General features: G+C 44.9%; 1 protein-coding gene across 1 annotated transcript in view; it reads left to right on the forward strand.

Annotated features, from left to right (window-relative positions):
- RHBDF1 (rhomboid 5 homolog 1) overlaps positions 1-9582 on the forward strand; it is a 243312-nt gene extending 233730 nt beyond the window's left edge. Inside the window, exon 19 of the mRNA XM_073633039.1 lies at positions 9051-9582. Within this exon, the coding sequence (XP_073489140.1) occupies positions 9051-9470 (420 nt within the window). The 3' untranslated portion in view covers positions 9471-9582. The remainder of the gene's footprint in view (positions 1-9050) is intronic.
- Positions 9583-23348: the final 13766 nt, after the last annotated feature.

Raw genomic sequence — 23348 nt, forward strand, 5'->3', positions numbered from 1 at the left:
TCTGCTTGCTGTTTCTGTGTGTATGTGTTGGTATGTGGCCTTCTCTATCTATTGCCCTGTGTGCACAACCATGACATTATTTGTTGCTCTGGACTGTCTTACCTAAGTTTTATGTGTTGATCTTATCTTGGCCTCTGGCCTTTTGCTTTTCTGACTTTAGAAGCAAAAAGTCCACTTTGATTGTTAGGCATTCTTATAGTCACTCATGATTAATTAATGAACTTCAACCCCACCCTTATAATAGTATATATTTGAGCATCCTTAAGGGGTGAGCACATTGCTTGGGGTGCACATTGCAATGGCTTCTTTCTCTAAGTGATTCTTTCTACAAGTGATATGCATTTCAATCTCTGCACTTCAGCGATTGCACAAAGCAAACAAATACAGCAATCTGCACTGGAAAGCACCTAACAGACTGCAGGTGACCCGTCTCTCTAATAAGCTCTCCTTCCACTCTGTAACATGCACTCTCTACCACTGCTTCTTTTTTTTTTTTTTTTTTAATAAATGTTTATTGAAGACTTTTTTTTTTTTTAAAAAGAAATACAGAAAGACAGAGTGAACTTAAGACATATGCAAAAACAATCTTGTAAGTACAAAACAAGTAGATTTCAGAAGGCACAAATACTCATTGAAAAGTAAAAATCACAGAAGTGCCATCGTAAGAGCTGAGAGGATTAAACGAGCATACATAATCTAGAATCAATCAGCTGTTTAAAATATATATGAACTTAATATTCATAGTAGACATTAAGATTCTGACTGAATAAGATTTGTAGTTGAAAGAGAAAAGTAATGGACTGAAAGAGAAACAGAGAGAAAAAGGAAAGGAAAGGAAAGAAAAGAAGAATAGAGAAGGGGGGAGGGTAGAAATTGGAAAAAGGGGGTGGAGGGGGAAGAAGGCGGGGGGGGTTGGCATGCCTGTCGTCATATCCCAAGATGTTAATATCCTTTAGCCTGATAGTATGTGGGAGGAAAGTAATTTAATTTAATTTAATTTGCGGTCAGAAAAGGAAAAGAATTCTGAGAATAGGTCCAATGAGACCCAATAGACAGTTAGAGAGGTAGGCTCATATATGTTGAATTATAATGTCTTTATAATGAGTTGAATATGTGAACACTATCCAGGGCGTCCATGTAAGAGTGTGTCTCTGGGAGGTACCCCTGATGCTGTGAGTTATGTCTTCTAGGTGGTGAACCTCCGAGACCGTACGCAACCAAGTTTGCATAGACGGGATTGTAGGTTGTCCCCACAGTGTGGGGATTAGAGCCTTGGCAGTATTAAGCAGGTGTGGTATGAGGGAGCGTTTGTAAGTACCTATGGGTTCTTTAGTGGCATGGAAAAGGACAACCCAGGGATCATGTGGGAGACTAATGTCTGTGATAAGTCTTATGAGGTTAATAACACCGGTCCAGAAAGGACGGATGAGCGGGCAGTGCCACCAAATATGTGCGTGTGTAGCTTCGTTCCCGCAGCTCCTCCAACACAACGGGGAGCTATCGGGGAACATTCGATGCATTTTAAATGGGGTGTAATGCCATCTAGAAAGAAGTTTATAATTGACTTCTGCCATCTTGGAAGCGGGTGAGGAGACATGAGTGAGTGTCAGGATTTTATCCTTCATAGTGTTTGTTAGGGGGGAGTCTAGGTCTGATTCCCAATTTGCCAAGAAATGCGGATACCCAGGGTTAGAGAGGTCGGTAAGAGCCTTATAAAACAGAGAGATTCCGTGCAAAGGGGGATCTTTTGGGTAAAATATTTCTTCTATGCCATTTAAATCTTGTAAACCTCGTAGTGGGTGAGGGAGGGAATGTAAAAAGCGTTGTAATTGATGATATCTCCACTTATCCAAAAATGTAAGTTATGTGGTTTTGAGAATCTGAGAAAGAGGTTCAATTGTGTTGGCGTGTATAACGTGATGTAGCAGAAGAGGTTCTTCTGGGGACCAGGATTTAAATCCTGGATCCAGTAAACCTGGAAGGAAATACTGGTGATTGAGGAGAGGCATCAGGGGGGAGTCATAAGTCCAGGAAAATTTCCTGCATATGGCATCCCATATATCTAGTGAAGACGTGGTGAGTGTGGCAACAGTGTGGGAGGTGTGCCTATGGGTTCTGGGTATCCAGGGGATAACAGAGAGATCGGCTCCACTCAGAGAGTATTCTAGTTGCACCCATAGTTTTGAGTTAATCGCGTATTTCCAATCTGCAATTCTGGATAATATGACAGCATGATAATAGGTCTTAAAGTTTGGGAGTGCCAGTCCCCCAGAGCATTTGGAGCGGAAGAGAACGTCTCTGGATATTCTGGGGCGACTGTTCCCCCAAACAAATCGGGAAATCATTGCTTGTAGTATAGTGAAGAACCCCACCGGGACGCCTAGCGGAATCATTTGAAAAATAAATAATACGCGAGGAAGAATGTTCATTTTAATTATGTTGATTTTCCCCAACCATGAGTGGGATAGATTGGACCACTTTCTTAGATCTGCTCTGATGCTGTTTAATAATGGAATGTAATTATATTTAAAAAGAGAGCGTAGTCTAGGTGTGAGGAATATGCCCAGATACTTCATATGGGTCTGTTCCCATCTGAATGGGAAGAGGGGCTTCAAAGAGGTCGCTTCTGCCCTAGGGAGGTTAATATTGAGGATTTCCGATTTGGAGAGGTTTATTTTAAAGTTTGATATCGTCTGGAAGGTAGAAAATGCTGACATTAAATTGGGCAGGGAGATACGCGGTTGTTGGATAAAGAAGAGTATATCGTCAGCATAAGCAGCGTATTTATGAGTTCTACTTCCTACCTGGATACCATGTATATTAATATTGTGTCTAATTGTGGCTAGGAACGGTTCTAAAGTGATAGCAAAGAGGAGGGGGGAGAGAGGACATCCCTGCCTAGTGCCGTTGTGTAGGGTGAAGGGATCGCTCAGTGAGCCGTTTATGCGAATTTGAGCAGATGGGGCGGAGTACAGTGAAGAAATGCGATGGAACATCTTCGGGCCCAAACCAAAATACTGTAAGGTCAACTTAAGATAGTCCCAGTCTACCCTATCAAATGCTTTTTCAGCATCAGTAGAAAGGAGTAGGGTGGGCTGGGCACACCTTTGAACATATTGGATTAGGGAAATCGTCCGTAAAGAATTATCTTTAGCCTCTCTATGCGGTTTGAAACCGGTCTGGTCTGCCGAGATCCAACTAGGTATGAAAGGGAGAATGCGGTTGGCCATCACTTTGGCAAATAATTTAATGTCCGTATTTATCAAAGAGATTGGTCTAAAGCTGCTACAAAGGGTGGGATCCTTACCGGGTTTAGGTATAACAGTGATATGTGCTGAAAGGGATTCTGGACGTAAGCCTGAGGTTTGGGAAATAGAATTAGCATATGCTGTGAGACGAGGGAGTAGGATATCTTGAAATGTCTTATAATAAAGGATAGTGAAACCATCGGGGCCGGGGGCTTTACCCGATGGGGAGGATTTTAAGGCGGATTGGAATTCTTCAATTGAAAAGTCCTCTTCCAATTCCTTAAGGGCTGTCCTAGATAATTTAGGGAGGTTCGCCGCCCTCAAATAGGAGAGGATTCGGGAGCGCCTCTCAGATGGGGGTAGAGGGGCTAAACCGTTCGTAACATTATAAAGATCCGCATAGAATTCTCTAAAGGCTTTAGCTATGTGGGGGGTTGCATGCACTAATTCACCCGATGGAAGTTTAATTTTAGAGATAAATGATTGTGTTTGTTTCGCTTTAAGGGACCTAGCTAGCAATCTGCCTGGCTTATTACCCCATTCATAAAATTTTTGTGATATGCGGTGAAATCTCTTTTTAGTGTCTAAGTCTAGGAGGGTTTGTAGTTCTTTGCGTTTAAGCGTGAGGGCTTTAAGATGTGCGCTATGGAGTGATAGTTTATGTTGTTTATCAAGGTCAGCTATTTGTTGCAGGACCTGTGCTATTTGATGACCATGCTCCCTCCTCTTCCTAGCACCAAGCTCAATTAAACGTCCCCTTATAGTTGCCTTATGCGCTTCCCAAACAACAGATGGGGAGATCATAGAGGATCTCTACCACTGCTTCTGACACTCCTGTCCTCTCTCCTCAAACTCTCTTACCTTCACCCCCCCTCTCCACCCGCCTGCTTATACATATCACCCTGCCTTCTGTCTTCTCCCTACTACTGCTCCTACCAACTCTTGCTCATTCTACATCCATACACTGATAAAACCTCCAGTACTCTGAGACATGCCCCTTCACATAAATCACATTCCCACATTACCTCCCTCACCCTCCTGCTTCTCCTAATCTCTGGTGACATATCCCCAAACCCTGGGCCACCATCATCTGTCTTTGCCCAACACTCCCATCCCCCTACACCCTCTGGCAGGAGCCGCAACCCACAGAACTTGGTTTCTATTCCTCTTTCCAAAACCAGCCCCCCCTTTTCCTGTGCCCTGTGGAATGCACGTTCTGTCTGCAACAAACTCACTGCCCTTCACGACCTCTTTATCACAAATTCCTTTAACCTACTTGCTATTACTGAAACCTGGCTTTATGAATCGGACACTATTTCTCCTGCTTCCCTCTCCCATGGGGGCCTTCTCTGGACTCACTCCCCCAGACCAAGTGGACGGAAGGGAGGTGGCGTGGGAATCCTTCTAGCCCCATGCAGCACCTATCAGGTACTTCACCCACCTCCCTCTGACACTCTCCTCTTTTGAGGCACATTGCATTCGTCTATTCTCTCCCATTTCTCTAAGAATTGCTGTCATCTACCGGCCCCCTGGACCAGTATGAGCCTTTCTTGATGACTTCTCTGCCTGGCTACCCTACTTTCTCTCTGCTGAAATCCCCACAATCATTCTTGGGGACTTCAACATCCCTGTTAACACTAACACTACTATTACTTCTAAACTTCTCAGTCTAACCTCATCGCTTGACCTGAAGCAATGGATACAGGCTCCTACCCACTCCAACGGCAACACCCTTGACCTTGCCTTCTCCTATCTGTGCACTCCGTGCAACTTTTCCAACAATCCACTCCCACTCTCTGATCACCACCTTATTAGTTTTGCTCTCTCCCTGTCTTCCACCTCTTCTCCCTCCAACCGCCTAACAGTTACACGTAGAAACCTTCGCCACCTCAACCCTTCTCTTCTCTACTCTGCTACTGATCACCTCTATGACAAAATCTCACCTCTGTCCTACCCCAACCAAGCTACTTTCATCTACAACAGCTCACTGTCTTCCTCCCTAGACAAGCTTGCCCCCCTCACTACATGCAGAATTAGGCCCCGACTGCTACAACCCTGGTAAACAGATGACACCAGAAGTCTCAGAAAACGTAGCTGCGCTCTTGAGCGCCTGCGGCATAAGACTAAGACCCAGGAAGACTTCACACAATATAAATCTGCCCTATTAAAATACTACTCCTGCCTTCACACTGCCAAACAGACCCACTTTATCACACTCATTAACACCTTCTCATCCAGTCCACGTCAACTCTTCTCTACCTTCAATACTCTACTCTGTCCTCCACTGCCTCCACCCACCAACTCACTCACTGCCCAGGAGATTGCCAATCACTTCAAAACTAAGATTGATACAATTCATGAGGAGATCTCCAATGCGCAAAAACCTCCCCCATGCAACACCCCATGTCCACAGATACAATCATTACTTCCCTCATTCAACCCTGCTACTATTACTGAGGTTGCTAAACTTTTATCTAGCACCCATCTAACCACTTGCCCCCTGGATCCTGTTCCCTCGCAAATGCTACGCTCACCCTCTGACTCGATTCTACACTCTCTAACTCATATTTTCAACCTCTCCCTCTCCTGTGGCATCTTCCCAAACTCTCTAAAACATGCGCTAGTCATCCCCATACTAAAAAAGCCCTCACTGGATCCCACCAATCTCAACAACTTACGTCCAATCTCCTTACTCTCCTTCTCCTCCAAACTTCTTGAAAGACTGGTCTACAACCGACTAAGCGACCATCTGACCATGAATAAACTTCTAGATCCCCTCCAGTCCGGTTTTCCCCCTCAACACTCCACGGAAACTGCTCTCCTTAAACTCTCAAATGACCTACTAATGGCTAAAGCCAATGGACACTATTCTGTACTACTTCTCCTGGATCTCTCTGCTGCCTTTAACACAGTGGACCACCCCCTCCTCCTCAAAAAACTCCACTCCTTTGGTCTCCGTGACTCTACTCTTCGCTGGTTCTCATCCTACCTATCACACCGCTCCTTCAGTGTCACTTACAACTCTACTTCCTCCTCTCCTCTTCCTTTTTCCGTTGGGGTCCCCCAAGGTTCTGTTCTTGGACCTCTCCTTTTCTCAATCTACACCACCTCCTTGGGTCAGTTGATTGCCTCCCATGGCTTTCAATATCATCTCTACGCTGATGACACCCAAATCTATCTCTCCACCCCCCAGCTCTCTCCTTCTGTCTCCTCACGCATTACCAACTTACTAGCAGACATATCAGCCTGGATGTCACATCACTTCCTCAAACTCAACCTATCCAAAACCGAGCTCATGATATTTCCTCCCTCAGGTGCCACTTCCCCTGCTTTCCCTGTCAATATCAACGGCTCAACTATCAACCCATCTCCCCACGCCAGGGTCCTAGGTGTAATCCTGGACTCTGAACTAATCCTGGACTCTGAACTAACCTTTCGACCCCACATTCTATCACTATCCAAAGCTTGCCGCCTCAATCTCCGCAACATCTCCAAGATACGCCCCTTCCTAACCAATGTCACCACAAAGCTTCTAATCCAATCCCTGGTCATCTCCCGCCTTGACTACTGCAACTCCCTCCTCATTGGTTTACCTCTAAATAGGCTATCCCCACTTCAGTCCGTCATGAACGCTGCTGCCAGGCTCATCCACCACACAAACCGCTCAGCGTCTGCTACACCCCTCTGCCAATCCCTCCATTGGCTGCCACTCAGTCACCAAATTAAATTCAAGATACTAACTATAACTTACAAAGCCATCCACAACCTGGCCCCCAGCTACATCTCTAACCTAGTCACAAAATACCAACCTAATCGTTCTCTTCGCTCCTCCCAAGACCTCCTGCTCTCAAACTCCCTTGTCACCTCATCCCATGCTCGCCTTCAGGACTTCTCCAGAGCCTCCCCCATCCTCTTGAATGCTCTACCCCAATCCGTCCGATCTTCTACTTTATCCACTTTCAGACGATCCCTGAAAACTCATCTCTTCAGAGAAGCCTATCTGGCCCCCACCTAACAACTGTACATTTATCTTCTCAATCAGCACATCACCCACAGTTATTACCTCTTGTATCTTTTGACCTTCCCTCTTAGATTGTAAGCTCTAAGGAGCAGGGCCCTCTGATTCCTACTGTATCAAAGTGTATTGTATTCGTACTGTCTACCCTCAAGTTGTAAAGCGCTACGTAAACTGTTGGCGCTATATAAATCCTGTATAATAATAATAATAACTATACAACTTATAAGTGTCCACAATAATGAATGCAAGTGAATTTACACTACAACAGTGAGAGTGAAAATAAAAAATAAATAAAAAGTGGAATGAAGATATCAAAAATAATAATGATGCAGAAAGTCCATGCAAAACACTGTGTTTCACAAAGTGTTAAGTGAATTACCTTCCTATATAATTTCCTTCCACCACACCGATCGTGAATGTGATCCACTCCTTTGAAACCGCACTCACCACAAAGATTTGCCTTGCACTCTCATGCTCGGCATGTAAGCTGTTAGAAACCCCCCAGGGCTAACCAAGGTAAATTAAACTCTTCAATTTCCAGCAGTGCTCAGCATAAGGAGATGTATCCACTCGCTTAAGCTCCTTAAGCATTTGCTCATCAACACCTTCAGTAAAAAGTTTACATACGCCTTCAATAACATCTTCGATAATAGACTTGTAGAGTTTGGGCACAGGATTGGGATTACCAGAGTGAGCTCAAAGATGATCGAAGATGATGAGCAAGTGCCTAGGGAGCTTAAGCGAGTGGATACATCTCCTTGTAATTCATTAATCCTTGAAATAAATGATTAGAACAGCCGTGCGCAATGTGTGGAATGTTTTGTTCTTTGTATTTGATAAGTTGTGTTATTTAGCATCTGTATTGTTAGCCGGGGAATGCCCAAAGGTTATGTTCTTTACTTATACAAATCATCTTCAATAAAAATAAATGTAAAAAAAAAAAGTCTAGACATGTTTAGTATCGATTTACTCACTGCAACTTTATCTTTTATGTTTTACCATAAATGGGTAATATATTGTATTATCTGTATGGCTGAAATCGCATCTCGCACCACGCACTGGTGTGAACCGGCACTTTCAATTACTGTTTTATATTTAATCTGATGCGCATACATTCTTCAGCATATATAATAGTTCTTTAAAGGTTGAGTACATCTCGCTTTTATCTCCATTAACAGTAATAAAAGTTGGGGAATCAGTGAAATATTCCCCTCCAGATGTGATGTCCTGACAATGGGTTTTGCTATTGTTTATAAGTTACTCACTTTCTTTAAGGCTTAATGTATTTTTCCAAAATGCGTGCAGTGTAAGTACCTAAATTTCACATGGTATCAGCCTTTTTCCATCACTGTACAGCAGAGCTCAGACTGAGGGAGGGAGAAGGAACATGCTGATAGGTGGATGGAACAGAGAGATTAGCCTATTAGTCTGCTGCTTGTCTTTTCAAAGTCCAGTCACATGGTGGGGAGTGTGTAGGAGACCTATACGTGTTGCTGAACTGCAACAGAGAAGAGTCAGATCTCCACCCCTCCTGGAAAGAACAATCTGGTGTAAATGTCAGATCTGGATGAACAGTAGTACAAATTGGTAGCTAAAACCACTCCCTTGCATATATTCTGTTGTGTATTTAGATGTTTGCCTGGCATTCAGCTTTAATCTATTACATTTTGGCTTATAAGTATCCATCTCTTTTGCCAGTGTTAACAGGTCACACTATTAAATTTTATATTAATATTTTTTAATTCGCACATGAATTATAGTTTATTATTTTTATTTTTCACTAGGTTGGTCCAGCTGGATCTCAATTTGGAATCTTGGCCTGCCTTTTTGTCGAACTCTTTCAAAGCTGGCAGATCCTAGCAAGACCGTGGAAGGCTTTCTTCAAGTTGCTTGCCGTTGTCATCTTCTTATTCTTATTTGGACTCCTTCCTTGGATTGACAATTTTGCTCATATTTCTGGCTTTATAAGTGGCTTCTTTTTATCTTTCGCATTTCTTCCTTATATTAGTTTTGGCAAATTTGACTCATACCGGAAGAGATGCCAGATAATTATATTTCTACTCATATTTTTTGGACTGTTCTCTGGTCTAGTGTTTTTATTCTATTTTTACCATATCAAGTGTGAATGGTGTGAGTACCTAACCTGTATTCCATTTACTGATAAGTTTTGTGAGAAATATGACCTTGATGCACAACTGCTTTGACACTAACTAGAGATTTTTATCTAAGCAATATTTTTAAGATATTTTTATGTTTTAAAATATGGTGTTATATGGTTATCATTAAAGGTACTGAAAAAAATAACATTTATTATATCCCACCAGAGATGGCATTAAGATTATTACTGGGTAGTTAACCATATTGGCACAATGATTAAAAGTAACGGGTATACCAAGAGATTATCTTTGCTATGCTGTGGGAATTAAATTTTTTTTATCCATATCTATATTAAAAAGTATATACTTAATGTGCACATCGTTAATTTAATCTGTATATATAGCATTTGATAACCTTTGCTAAAATGTGTGTCAGATAGTTTTACTATCTGAAATATTTTACTATCTGAAAACAGTATTTTTTCATTGTTCACTTTTACTGAACAACAGTGTGACGTCTTTTTGATGAACTAATTTCATTGGTAGGTTTTTAAATATTATTTCTACTGAAGGCAAAGCCGCAGTAATTAAACCACAGGGTAGCGTTTTAGCTGCTTTGTCTGTTAAAAAAAAAGAAAAAAAGAAAAAAAAAAAATGAAAAAAGTTTTGCATACACCATTTTTAAACATTAATTTTGGTATATTTGCAACATTTCTACAAGTATGGACACTTCATAATAAAGCAGAAGATTTTACTTGGCACGACTCACTTGTTTCTCTTTTATTAAACTGACTTATTTAACTCTGTGTTTCCTACTCCAGTCCTCAAGGACTAGCAATAGGTTGTTTTCTAGGCTACCAGGCAATTACACAGTTGTATTTATTATACACAATTTAAATGGTACAAACTAATAATTTCAGCCTATGAGCAGCTCCAGAAAAGGCAACCTGTTATGCATGCCATACACACAGCAGTTTTCTGCCCATTAGAAATGTGAGTGAGAGATGTGTTCTTCAGACATGGTTTTAAAGGAATAGTATGGCCAAATGTAGGGATGGGCCGAACACCCCCTGGTTCGGGTCCGCTCCAGAGCATGCAAAAAATGGAACACGAACATGAAAAATCAAAAGTGCTGATTTTAAAGGCTTATGTGCAAGTTATTCCAATAAAAAGCGTATGGGGACCCGGGTAGTTTCCCAGGGGACATGTATCAATGCAAAAAAACGTTTTTAAAACGACCGTGTTTTCAGGAGCAGTGATTTTAATAATGCTTAAAGTGAAACAATAAAGATGAAATATTCCTTTAACCACTTAATGACCGTGCCATAGTCGAATGAAGGCTACAGCGCGGCTCGATAACTCCGGGAGGGCGTACATTGACATCCTCCCAGAATCGCGCTCCCGTGCGCCCCCTGGGGCGCGCACCTGGGAATATCTGTGTCCTGAGGACCCAGCGTATCACGGATCACAGTAAATGGCCACTGACAGCGGCCGTTTACCACGTGATCGCACCATCAAATGACGGAGCGATCACTTGTAAACAAACCGGCATCGTATCTGGTTCCTCTCTCCCCTCTCTGTACCGATCGGTACAGTGTGAGCGGAGAGGGGAGAGATCAGGTGCAGCAGTGCTGGGGGCTGGATCTGTAGTACCCACAGCGCTGATTAGTGACAATTCCTGCCTCATCCATCCATGCTCATCCATCCATCCCTAATCAGCAATACTCATCCATCCATCCATACTCAGCAATACTCATCCATCCATCCATACTCAGCAATACTCATCCATTCTCAGCCATCCATCCCTAATCAGCAATACTCATCCATGCTCAGTCATCCATCCATACTCAGCAATACTCATCCATCCATCCATGCTCAGCCATCCCACCCAGTCCCAGCCATACCCAGTCATACTCAGCCATACCCAATCACACTCAGCCATACCCAGCCATACTCAGCCATACCCAGCCGTACCCAGCCATACTCAGCCATACCCAGCCATCCCATCCATACTCAGCCGTACCCAGCCATACTCATTCATGCTCAGTCATCCCATCCATACCCAGCCATCCCCATCCACGGCTCATCCATCCCCATTCATGCTCATCCATGCCACATCAGTTCTCATCTATGCCACATCCATGCCACTAGAGTGCCTCACAAAAGTGTAATAGGTAGTTAAAGAAGATTTGAAACTTATGCCCCTAGAGCACCTGACGGTGCTCCCTGCATATTGGGCCTCTGTATGTGGCCAGGCTGTTTAAAAGTCTCCCACATATGGTATCGCCATACTCGGGAGGAGTAGGAGAATCTATTTTGGGGTGTAATTTTTGGTATGTACATGCTGTGTGTTAGAAATATTGTATAAATTGACAACTTTGTGTAAAAAAAAATGCGTTTTCATTTTCTTTACAAATTTTTCAAAAACTTGTAGAGAAAAATGACATGTTCAAAAGACTCATTTTGCCTCATAGATTATACATTGGGTTGTTTTCTTTCCAAAATGGGGTCATTTTTTGGGGTGTTTCCATTGTCCTGGTGCAACAGGGCCTTCAAAAGTGTAAGAGGTAGTCAAGAAATTATATGTGTAATTTATGCTCCAAGAGCGCCTGATGATGCTCCCTTGCATGTTGCGCCTCTGTATGTGGCCACGCTGTGTACATGTCTCACTCATGTGGTATCGCCATACTCAGGAGCAATAGTAGAATGTGTTTTGGGGTGTAATTTGTGCTATGCATATGCTGTGTGTGAAAAAAACCCTGTTATTATAACAATTTTGTGAAAAAGAAAAAGAAATCTTGATTTTGCAAAGAATTGTGGGAAAAAATTACAACTTCAAAAAACTCACCATGCCTCTTACTAAATACCTTGGAATGTCTGCTTTCCAAAAAGGGGTCATTTGGGGGGTATTTGTACTTTCCTGGCTTGTTAGGGTCTCAAATGAGATAGGCCGTCAGTACATCAGGTGTGATCAATTTTCAGAGATTGGCACCATAGCTTTGTGGACTCCCTAACTTTCACAAAGACCAAATAATATACACCGATTTGGGTTATTTTTACCAAAGATATGTAGCAGTATAAATTTTGGCAAAAATTTATGAAGAAAAATTACTATTTTGCAAAAAATTTATAACAGAAACAAAGAAAAATGCATTTTTTTGCAGAATTTTCAGTCTTTTTTATTTTATAGCGCAAAAAATAAAAAACCCAGAGGTGATTAAATACCACCAAAAGAAAGCTTTATTTGTGTGAAAAAAAGACAAAAAATTTCATATAGGTACAGTGTTGTATGACACTGCAAGGTCCTCTTTCCAACAACCCTTACCCAGTGGTTGCCAGGGTCTGTGGGTGGGGGGCTTATCGGAATCTGGAAGCCCCCTTTAACAAGGGGACCCCCTGATCCCTCCCCCCAATGTGAATGGGTATCTGGTACATCGCCCCCCTACCCATTCACCAAAAAAAGTTTTAAAAAGTAAAAACCACAATAGATAGTTTTTGACAATTCCTTTATTAAAAAAGAAAAAAAAAAAAGAAGTGTACCGCGATGTCCATCCATCGTCAATTACGCCACCCGAAGGACCCAAAAAATAGAAGTAAAAAAAACGAAAAACCTCCATAGGAGGCCTCCGGGCGACTGCTGTCTTTTCCCTTTGACAGGTCTTATGGAGGCAAGGGCGGGGCCACCCGCTGATGTAACCGGATGACCCTGCCCCTTCTGACGTCACATGGCATCAGAAGGGGCTGGGTTACTCGGTTACCTCACCGGGTAGCCCGGCTCTTGCCTATATAACAGCTGTCACAGCCGACAGACAGCAGTCGCCAGGAGGCCTCCCATCGAGGCGGTGCTTTTTTCTTCTCTTTTTCAGGTCTCGGGGGGTGATTGAAGATGGATGGACATCGCGGGACATAGGGTTCCCCTGTCATAGGGTTCCCCTTAACCACTTCAATACACTATATTATATACTCTGCACTGCACTATATACCCTGCACTGTATTATATATACTACACTGAATGCACTATACACTCTGAACTGCAGTATATATACTATACAGACTGTTGTTTAAATGCATCAGTCAGCCTGTCATCTTCACCGCTCTTCCTCTGACCGAAAGAAGCCTCAGAAATACGTTGTCCAGCACCAGGAAATAGTAACCTCCCAGGGTCTGGAAAGGCATTGCACAAACTTTTCTTCCAGGCGTCCTGAAGATGTTTCATCCTCTGCTCCCTCTGTGAAGGCAGGATGAGCTCTGCAACTTTACCAACGTGGATCAAGAAGGCTTGCCAGCCAATAATGATCCCTCTCCTTTATACCAAAAACCCTAGGGTCCTTTAGCAGGCTTTGCAGAATCAGGGAGCCCATGCAGCGTAAGTTTGTAGAGGCATGAGATTCTGAGTTCCCTGGGTCACTAAGGATGACAGGAACTACCTCCTCCCAGCCACATACAACTCCTTGGGTTTCTGGGGACTGAAAACCATACCTTGAAGACTGCTGCGTGTTAGCCACATCCATGCTGACACAATCCTCCTCTTCTTCCTGTGTGTTTGGCAGCCCCGCAGGAATGCTATCTGCAAAAAGGGGGCCTTGAGAGGAAAGGAAGTCCTCCTCTTCCTCCCGCTGTTCTGCCTCAAGTGCTCTGTCCATGAAGCATATGCTCCAGCAGGAAGACTAAAGGGATGTCACGGATGCATGCATTGTTGTTGCTCACCATCCCGTGTCCTCCTCAAATGTTGACAGGACAATGCATGCATCCTTAATCAGTAGCCACTGGCGTGGTGAAAAGAAGCCAAGCTCCCCTGAGCCTGTCCTGGTGCCATACTCAAACAGGTACTCATTTATGGCCCTCTGCTGTGTGTGCAGCTGCTGCAGCATTGCCAATGTTGAGTTCCACCTGGTGGGCATGTCACAAATGAGGCGGTTATGGGCAGGTTGAATTCCCGTTGAATGTCAGCCAGCTAAGCACTGGCATTGTATGACCACCAGAAATGGCTACAGACTTTTCTGGCCTGCCTCAGAAGTTCCTGAAAGCCTGGGTACCTGGTCAAGAAATGCTGCACCACCAAATTCAGGACATGTGCCGAGCATGGAACATGGGTCAAGTGTCCCTGTCGGAGGGCGTAGAGAAGGTTGGTGCCATTGTTGAATACAACCTTTCCTGGCTCAAGCTGCCGTGGCATCAACCACCTCTGAGCCTGCCCCTGCAGAGCTGACAGAATCTCTGCCCCAGTGTGGCTCCTGTCCCTTAGGCAGACCAACTGAAGCACTGCTTGGCATCCTTAAGCCTGACTGCTTGCGTAGCCCCTTGAAAGCTTACGGAGCACTGTGGGTTCAGAGGACAATTTTGCAGAATAAAAAAGGAAGAAGAGGTGGTGGAGCAGAGAGATGTGGTAGAATCACCACCTGCTTTTTGGAGGCGTGGTGGCGCAACAAGCTCCAACACTGAACCCTGTCCTGCATCCTTCCCAGCTGCCAGCAGAGTTACCCAGTACGCCGTGAAGGCAAGGTAACGTCCCTGACCATGCCTGCTGGACAGCGAGTCAGCAGTAATATGAACCTTGCTGCTGACTGCCCTGTCCAACGAGACCAAAACATTGCCTTCCACATGATGGTAGAGAGCTAAAATGGCCTTACGTGAAAAAAAATGTTTTGGAACCTGCCACTGTGGTACAGCACATTCCACAAATTCACAAAAGAGGGCAGAGTCTACCTGCTGAAAAGGCAGCAGTTGCAGTGCTAGCAATTTGGCCAAGCTAGCATGTAGACGCTGAGCATATGGATGGCTGGGACAGTATTTTTTTTTACGGTTCAGCAACTGGAGTAGCAAAATTTGCCTGCTGATATCAACTGGTGGTGTACTGCTAGCAGATTGGCTGCAAGTACGTGTGGCACCTATTGCTATACCTTCATTCCTCTCACTGCAGGTTTTTGAGAGGACTGGAGGTATAGTAGGGGTTGAGATCACAGATGAGGAGCAAAGGGAAGTCCGCCTTTTTTTATTATGTGGGTCTTTCAGGTGCTGTTGCCAACGGACTGCATGGCAGGTCGTCATATGCCTTGTCAAGCATGTGCTGCCCAAGCGGGTGCTGTTCCGGCCATGCTTGATCCGCTTCAGACATAGATTGCAAACAGCAATGGTGCGATCTGCTGCACAGGTGTCGAAAAAGGCCCACACCAAGGAACTTTTAAAAGTCAGCAGGGAGTCAGCAGAGCTCTGCGCTGTCATGCAATAGGATGGTTGCTCTTAAGCTGGCCCCTGGAGGACATCCTGCTTTGGAGTTGTGCCCCCTCCTCCTCACTTTCCTCCTCTCTTCTCTCAGGCACCCAAGCACAGTTAGTGACCTAATCATCCCCTCCCTCCTCGTCACTGGAGCAAACTTGGCAGTATGCTGCAGCTGGGGGAACACCCCTCTCTCTAGGCTTATGTTACTCCCTTCCTCAACCTGGGAACCAACATCGGAGCTTTCAAATTGCTGCGCATCCTCCAGCAGCATGTAACCGACACTATGGTCAAATAATTCTGCTGACTCTGTGCATGATGGTGGGGCTACGGAAGAAGTAACTATGGACAAGGAGCCGGTGGGATAGTCCACTTTGACAGCTGCCTGGGTGACAGAGGATGAGGACAGCTTAGTTATCCACTCCACCAACTCTTCTGCATGTTCTGGCTCAATAACATGGCCAGCAGCAGAAAAAAATGACAAGCATGCCTCGCCTGCAGAGGATGCACCATGTCCGCGACCACCACTTTTCACTGTAGACACAGAGGCTGCTTGCCCTCTTTTAGTAGCCCGTGAGCGTCTGCCTCTCCTTGGTGGCCTTCCGGACATGAGAATTATTTTTTTTCACACAGCACTACACTGTATTATATACTGTACACCGACTGCACTGTTTTATATACTGTACACCGGCTGCACTGTATTATATACTGTGTACACCGCCTGAAGAGTATTAGAAACTGTACACACTGTATTATATACTGTGTACACCGCCTGCACTGTATTTTGTACTGTACACCGGCTGTACTGTATTATATGCTATGTATTATTATGCTTACATTCGACTGGAACATCGGGACCATCCCTAGCCAAATGTTTTTTGGTTATACTTCCCCTTTGGGTTACAGGAGTGCACTTTGTTCTGCACCCAGTTTCGGCTGACAGTGGGCTGTAGTCCACTGTCAGCTGACGTCACAAAGCTGATTCAGGGTCTGACAATAATGTCAGGATCCATGCAGATGCCTGACTGGCAGCTGACTCAGCCTCTCAGTGTGCTGCTGAGAGCCTGAGCCAGCCACTCCCGCCCCCTCCTCAGCCTGGCGCTCCAGTGAGCACTGGAGGGGCAGAGCATAGGGCGGTAACTGAAAGTCACCGCTCTGTGCTCGGAGCAGACCCAAGAACCGAACGATGAGCGGTTTTGATCACTCGGTTCTTAGTGTAGAAGCAGCCGTCTAAGCAGGGCCTATTCTGCAGTCATCTAGGTGAGTATGTATTGTATGTTTGTTCATATTTTTTTTTATTCCTGCACGTCTCTTTTAAATGTAAACTATATTGGTATGTGTAAATTCCAGCTTAAGATATTTAGCCCTGTAAACAGTATGCTTTTTCCATGATGCTTTAAGGAGCATCCGGTAAATGTGAAAAGGAGGCTAAAGCTCCACCTCCTGGTTGTATAGAAGAATATAAACTGGTTGGCTGGAAGAATATTAGCTGACTAGTAAAGTTAAAAAAAAGTTATTTAAGTCCCGCCCATAATAAATAAGATATGTACAAAACCACTATAAAGTCCCATTTCATTGCTAAATCTCTGTTATGCACATGGGCCTATTTGTATCTTATGAGCACAGACTTGCAGCAGACTGACTTATAAAAGGACAGAAGTTGACATATTTGTTATGCCCAGCAGCATGTGTGATTGGGTCTAAATGGAAAGGTAGAAAGGTGTAAAACACTCGATCCTTTTTCTTTGTGTCATCATTCTCCCTGTGACCCCCCAACTTGATTATTACTCCATTTTCTGATACATCATCACTCTCTCCACCACCAAACACTGTCTGACATGCCTCAGCAGAGACAGAACTTCTAACACAGAGGGGGGCATTCAAGGAAAATAAAAAACAGCATTTTAGCTTGCACTTAATTGGATGATAAAATCAGAAGAGCTTCCCCTCATTTCAGATCTACCCCTCATATTTACAGCGACTGCACTTTCAGTGCAAATCCAAGTGCACTTTGCACTTGTAGTTTGCACTTGTAGTGCAAAGTGGATTTGCCATTAGTAAATGACCCCCATTGCACTCTTTTCCCACCATCATTTGCCCAGATGAAGAAGCTGTTATAGCAGTGTTACTTCTCTGCTGGGGCTGCAAAGGATAGTGATCCAAGCAAACCACATTGTCAGATGGCCATGCAAGGCTATTGAGCCTTGTTGGAATGTAAAACAACATATGTGAAAATAAACTCATGAGCAGTCTGAAAGTTGGAAAATGATTGGCTGATGTTTCTTACAAAGAGTAGCCCAGTAACCTATGAAGCAGAACAGCTCAGTGGCAGTGTGTTAAGAAAACTACGTCATGAACATGCATCGTCCATTGGGGCACTCAGGAATTCTTATGCTTCGTACACACGAGCGGACTTTCCAGCAGACTTGGTCCGACGGTCCAAAGTCCGGCGGACTACCTGAACGGACGGACTTGCCTACACACAACCAAACTTTCCGGCAGGCTAGGTCCGCCCGTCTTTCCGACTGACTTTCGCCGGAGTTACGGCGGACTTTCAGAATGAACGTACTTTCCAACACACGGACAAGTCCGTTCATTTTGAACGTGACTCGGGTACGACGGGACTAGAAAAGGAAGTGAATCTCGCTGCTTTTATCGGCGAGATTGACACCTTGTGAGCCCCGTTGCGGGGCATACCAGGCCCTTAAGTCTGGTATGGATTTTAAAGGGAACCCCCTACGCCGAAAAAACGGCGTGGGATCCCCCCCCTAGAATCCATACCAGACCCCGATGCGAGCACGCAGCCCGGCCGGTCAGGAAAGGGGGTGGGGACGAGCGAGCGCCCCCCCTCCTGAACCGTACCAGGCTGCATGCCCTCAACATGTGGGGGTGCTTTGGGGGAGGGGGCACCCTGCGGGGCCCCCCCACCACAAAGCACCTTGTCCCCATGTTGATGAGGACAAGGGCCTCTTCCCGACAACCCTGGCCATTGGTTGTCGGGGTCTGCGGGCGGCGGGCTTATCGGAATCCGGGAGCCCCCTTTAATAAGAGGGCCCCCAGATCCCGGCCCCCACCCTATGTGAATGAGTATGGGGTACATGGTACCCCTACTCATTTACCTAGGGAAAAAATGTCAATAATAAAACACACTACACAAGTTTTTAAAGTAATTTATTAGACAGCTCCGGGGGGGTCATCTTCTGGCTTCGGGGGTCTTCTTCCGACTTCGGGGGTCCTTCCGGTTCCTCTTCTCCCGGCGTCCGGTCGGTTCTTCTCTGCTCTCTCTGGCCTCTTCTCCCGTTGTTCCAGTTTTTCTGCCGGCTCCTCTGCTATCTTCATGCCACTCTTTTGCCAGCGGAGGCCCGGACTTCTGGCTTCTTGGCTTCTGGGCTTCTTCTTTTCTTCCGATGTTGACAAGACGGTCTCTCAGGTTGGAATGCTCTCTGAGCGCTCCAACGTGACTTATATAGGCGGAGACCCCGCTCCTTATGCCGTCACAGTCCCTGGGCATGCTGGGACTGTGACGTTTTAGGGGGCGTGGTCAACATCACACGGTGACCACGCCTGGAGAAGAACTGGAACACCGGGAGAAGAGGCCAGAGATAGCGGAAAAGAACAGACCGGACGCTGGGAGAAGAGGAACCGGAGGGACCCCCGAAGTCGGAAGAAGACCCCCGAAGCCAGAAGATGACCCCCCCGGAGCTGTCTAATAAATTACTTTAAAAACCTGTGTAGTGTGTTTTATTATTGACACTATTTCCCTAGGTAAATGAGTAGGGGTACTATGTACCCCATACTCATTCACATAGGGTGGGGGGCCGGGATCTGGGGGCCCTCTTATTAAAGGGGGCTCCTGGATTCCGATAAGCCCGCCGCCCGCAGACCCCAACAACCAACGGCCAGGGTTGTCGGGAAGAGGTCCTTGTCCTCATCAACATGGGGACAAGGTGCTTTGTGGTGGGGGGGCCCGCAGGGCGCCCCCTCCCCCAAAGCACCCACCACCCCATGTTGAGAGCATGGGGCCTGTTACGGTTCAGGAGTGGGGGGGCGCTTGCTCGTCCCCACCCCCTTTCCTGACAGGCCAGGCTGCGTGCTCGGATCGGGGTCTGGTATGGATTTTAGAGGGGACCCCACGCCGTTTTTTCGGTGTAGGGGGTTCCCTTTAAAATCCATACCAGACTTAAGGGCCTGGTATGCCCCGCGCTCGCCGCAATAGGAAAATGTGTTTTTCCTATTGCAGCGAGCGCGAGATGCAATACCCTGCCCTTGCATCGTATCTGGTCCGTCGGACCAGCATACAGACGAAGGAGACGAACGGGCTTTCCGTCAGGAACTGAGTGCGGCGGACCAAGATTTGAAACATGCTTCAAATCTAGGTACGGCGGACTTTTGGGAAAAAAAAGTCTGCCGGAGCCTACAACGATCGGATTGTGCGGCGGACTCTGGTCCGCCGGACCAAGTATGCCGCAAAGTCCGCTCGTGTGTACGCGGCATTAGTCAGGTTCATAGGCGTGCGCAGCCTATTGCATTAGGGTGTGCACCTCAAACCAAAGCTCAAACACACGTGCGTCTGTGTGTATGTGTATATATATATATATATATATATATATATATATATATATATACACACACACATATACACACACACTCTTATAAATAAATGTTAACAGACATTTTAAAATGTATTAAAACATTTTAATTAAAAAAACATTTATCAATGTAAACAAACATAATTTTTTAACTTAATTAAATAATCTTTTAACATAAACAAAGCTTTTACATAAATCTCTAAATCAAATAAGCAATTTTAAAAACTGCACAGTAAGTAGGATTTTTTTTAATAAGTGTCATGTTATCCTGAATTGTATTTACTGCTTTAAATAAATTTGTTAGATCCCCCAGCAACATTAGATTCCCTCAGCAACAATAGATCCCCCCAAGAACAAGACATCTCCCCAGCAACAATAGATCCCTCACGGCAACTATAGATTCACCACCAACAATAGATACCTCCCAGCAACAATAAACACACCCCCCAGCAACAATAGACCCCTCCCAATAACAATAGATCTCCCCAGCAACAATAGATCACCCCACAAGAAAATACCCCCCAGCAACAATAGATCTCCCAGCCTGTGGGCATATGGGAAGTGGTTAAAATACATTTGGGATTTATTTTTTTATACCAAAGACATGTAATATATATATATATAGTGACAAGCCAGGGTAAGGTTCATCAACTGGTTGGCTATTTTTTTTTTTTTTTGGTGCATCATTTGCCCACCCGCTGCCCTGCTCAGTGCTGTCTCTCTCACTCACTCACCTCGGTCTGGCAGGCTGCCTGAAGCCACTCGTCTGCTGCTATCCCGACTAGTCCGCTGCTTCTAAGGGAGAGAAAGGCCGGAGGGGGGGGGGGGCGGCATGCAGATGTAGATCACTCCGTCGGCGCCTGCGGGACCTGCAGCTGGAACTATAGAAGCTGCATCGGCAAATGTGGCTCCCGGCTGGGTTACTCCACGGCTATGGTCCTAGTTCCCTCCCTGCTCTATCCTCCCACCCGCAGCACACAGCTGTTTTTGCCAGCCGGACCCGACCCCAGGCAGTGTTGGTGACTGAGTTACACAGGGACATGTTGCAGGCAGTCAGCACAAAACAAAAGGTGTGAAACACAGACAGAGCACAGGGATGATTAGGGTGTATGTGGGCACACCCAGCACACCCCATGGGCACGCCTATGGTCAGGTTATTGTGTCACCTACAGGAGAAACTGACACTGATAACAAAAAACTGTTAAGCTGGCCATACATGGATTGAATTTTGGCCGGTTCAACAGGAACTGGCTGAACCTAGATCCATGTATGGCCATTCCCATTCATTAGAAGTTGATCTATTATTCAACTTTCCATGAACAGTCCTGCTGGAAAAATATTGCACAGGAGGGATATTCTTCCATCCACCTTGAATGTGTGGATAGGGAAATCAGTACAGTTTTCCTTCATTCAGCTGGTGGGCTGCAAGTAAAAACTGTACTGTGTATGGCCAGCCTTAGCCAGTGTGAGATAACCCTGCCCACAATCATCAGACCTTGGTTTTTCACAGGAGAGTGGACATGTTTTCTTCAGCCAGCCATTGAGCTTCGTTTTTCCCAGTTTATACTGGCGTTCTCTCTGTGGCAGCCTGAAATTTCTGAAATATTCTCCAAACAGCATCTTGCTGGATATGGAAATCCTGGAAAGTTCTCAAGTTAGCCAATAGGTGCAGTTCCCAGTTCATTACCTATACTGGTGTTCTCTGTGCAAAAGCCCTGCACTTGTCAGTGGCTAGTATCTGTGTTACAGTTCACACAGGACCCCCTATTCAGGTCAGGCCATTATGTGTAGAGATTTTTTATGAAGTTATGGGTCAAGAGCTGAGGCAATTTCCCTGTCCCCGTCTCTACAACTCACTGTTGTGGGTACCTAGTGGGCTTATGCTGGATTTCGGTTTCCCCTGTTTCAAGTACTAAGGAAATGTCTGTGGTATTTGCTACTGTAGCAACTCTAGACGGCTTGCCATTTTGTGTAGGGAAGGAGATATTTTTCTTTTATTTCTGAGCTTGCTTAGTTTATGTACTCTAATTTTAAAGTTGGCCACATGGGGAAGCACTCCTGTTTATTTCTGCTTGAGAAGTTCAAATATACAGTTCAAAGGGAAATTTTTAGGCCCCTTTCACACAGGCGGAAAGAAATCAGCTTTTAGTTGCGGACACATCAAGTTATCTACCGCAGTTAAACTCAGACAATGCTTTCCTATGGCCCCGTTCACACACTGTATTTAGCAACAGTTTTGTTACATGGGGTTTTGTGCGATTAGAAAAAATAAATTTGACTGCGTCCAGGACCGATTTATTGCAGCTATCTGCACATAACTGCAGGTAATCGCAGTGTACTGTTTCTCCTGTGGATAGCAGCAGCAAGAAGGAAAGTAAAACAACAGGAAGCACATCAGAAATGGCAAGAATGTTCCAACCCAGCTTAACACAGCCGCATGTAAACGCAGCTAATCGCAATGTTCAACCGCAAATGATCGCTGTGCCTGGAGTCTTGGATATTCAAAATAAAAAAACATGCTTTTAACAGCAGCAGAACAGCTGCCCATGTAAAAGAGGCCTTACAGTTTTAGGATTTTTACAGGTTTAGGCAAGTTCACACTTGTAAATATTCCTAACACTGACACTAACACAAACCAATGTGCCTATAGTGTTAACACATGTTTTTGAAGCATTTAACGCTAATTTTAAAAAATACACCCCAGGCATCTTCCAAGTGTTTTTTTTTCCATCTCGCTGATATTTGGTAAATGCTCATAAAGCACACTGTGAATGCACTGCCAATGTTACAGGCGCGTTCACGGCATGTTATCATAGACTTGAAGGTGTTGATAAGCTTCAACTTCTCCCTTGACATTTAGCTTAATTTTTGCCACATAGCGATGCAAACATTACATGCTTTTCAAATGTGAACAGCTCTGTCCGCCGTCCATATTATCCATGGTAAGCTTTGCTAGGCTTTATTTCCATATTATCCATTGTCCATATAATCCATTGTAGGATGCTTTGCTAGGCTTTGTGTCCATATTATCCTCTGTCTATATTATCGATTGTAGGCTCCTTTTGGAGAGCTGCAAAAATGCGTCCCGAATACCCGTTTTTAATACCGGGGGCTTAATTTTTTCCACCTCCTCCTCTCACTTCAGCTGCATTTAATGATGCAACTCTAAGGCTACTTTCAC

Source organism: Aquarana catesbeiana, linkage group LG06 (assembly GCF_042186555.1).
Source record: "Aquarana catesbeiana isolate 2022-GZ linkage group LG06, ASM4218655v1, whole genome shotgun sequence".
In the NCBI taxonomy this organism is placed as follows: Eukaryota; Metazoa; Chordata; class Amphibia; order Anura; family Ranidae; genus Aquarana; species Aquarana catesbeiana.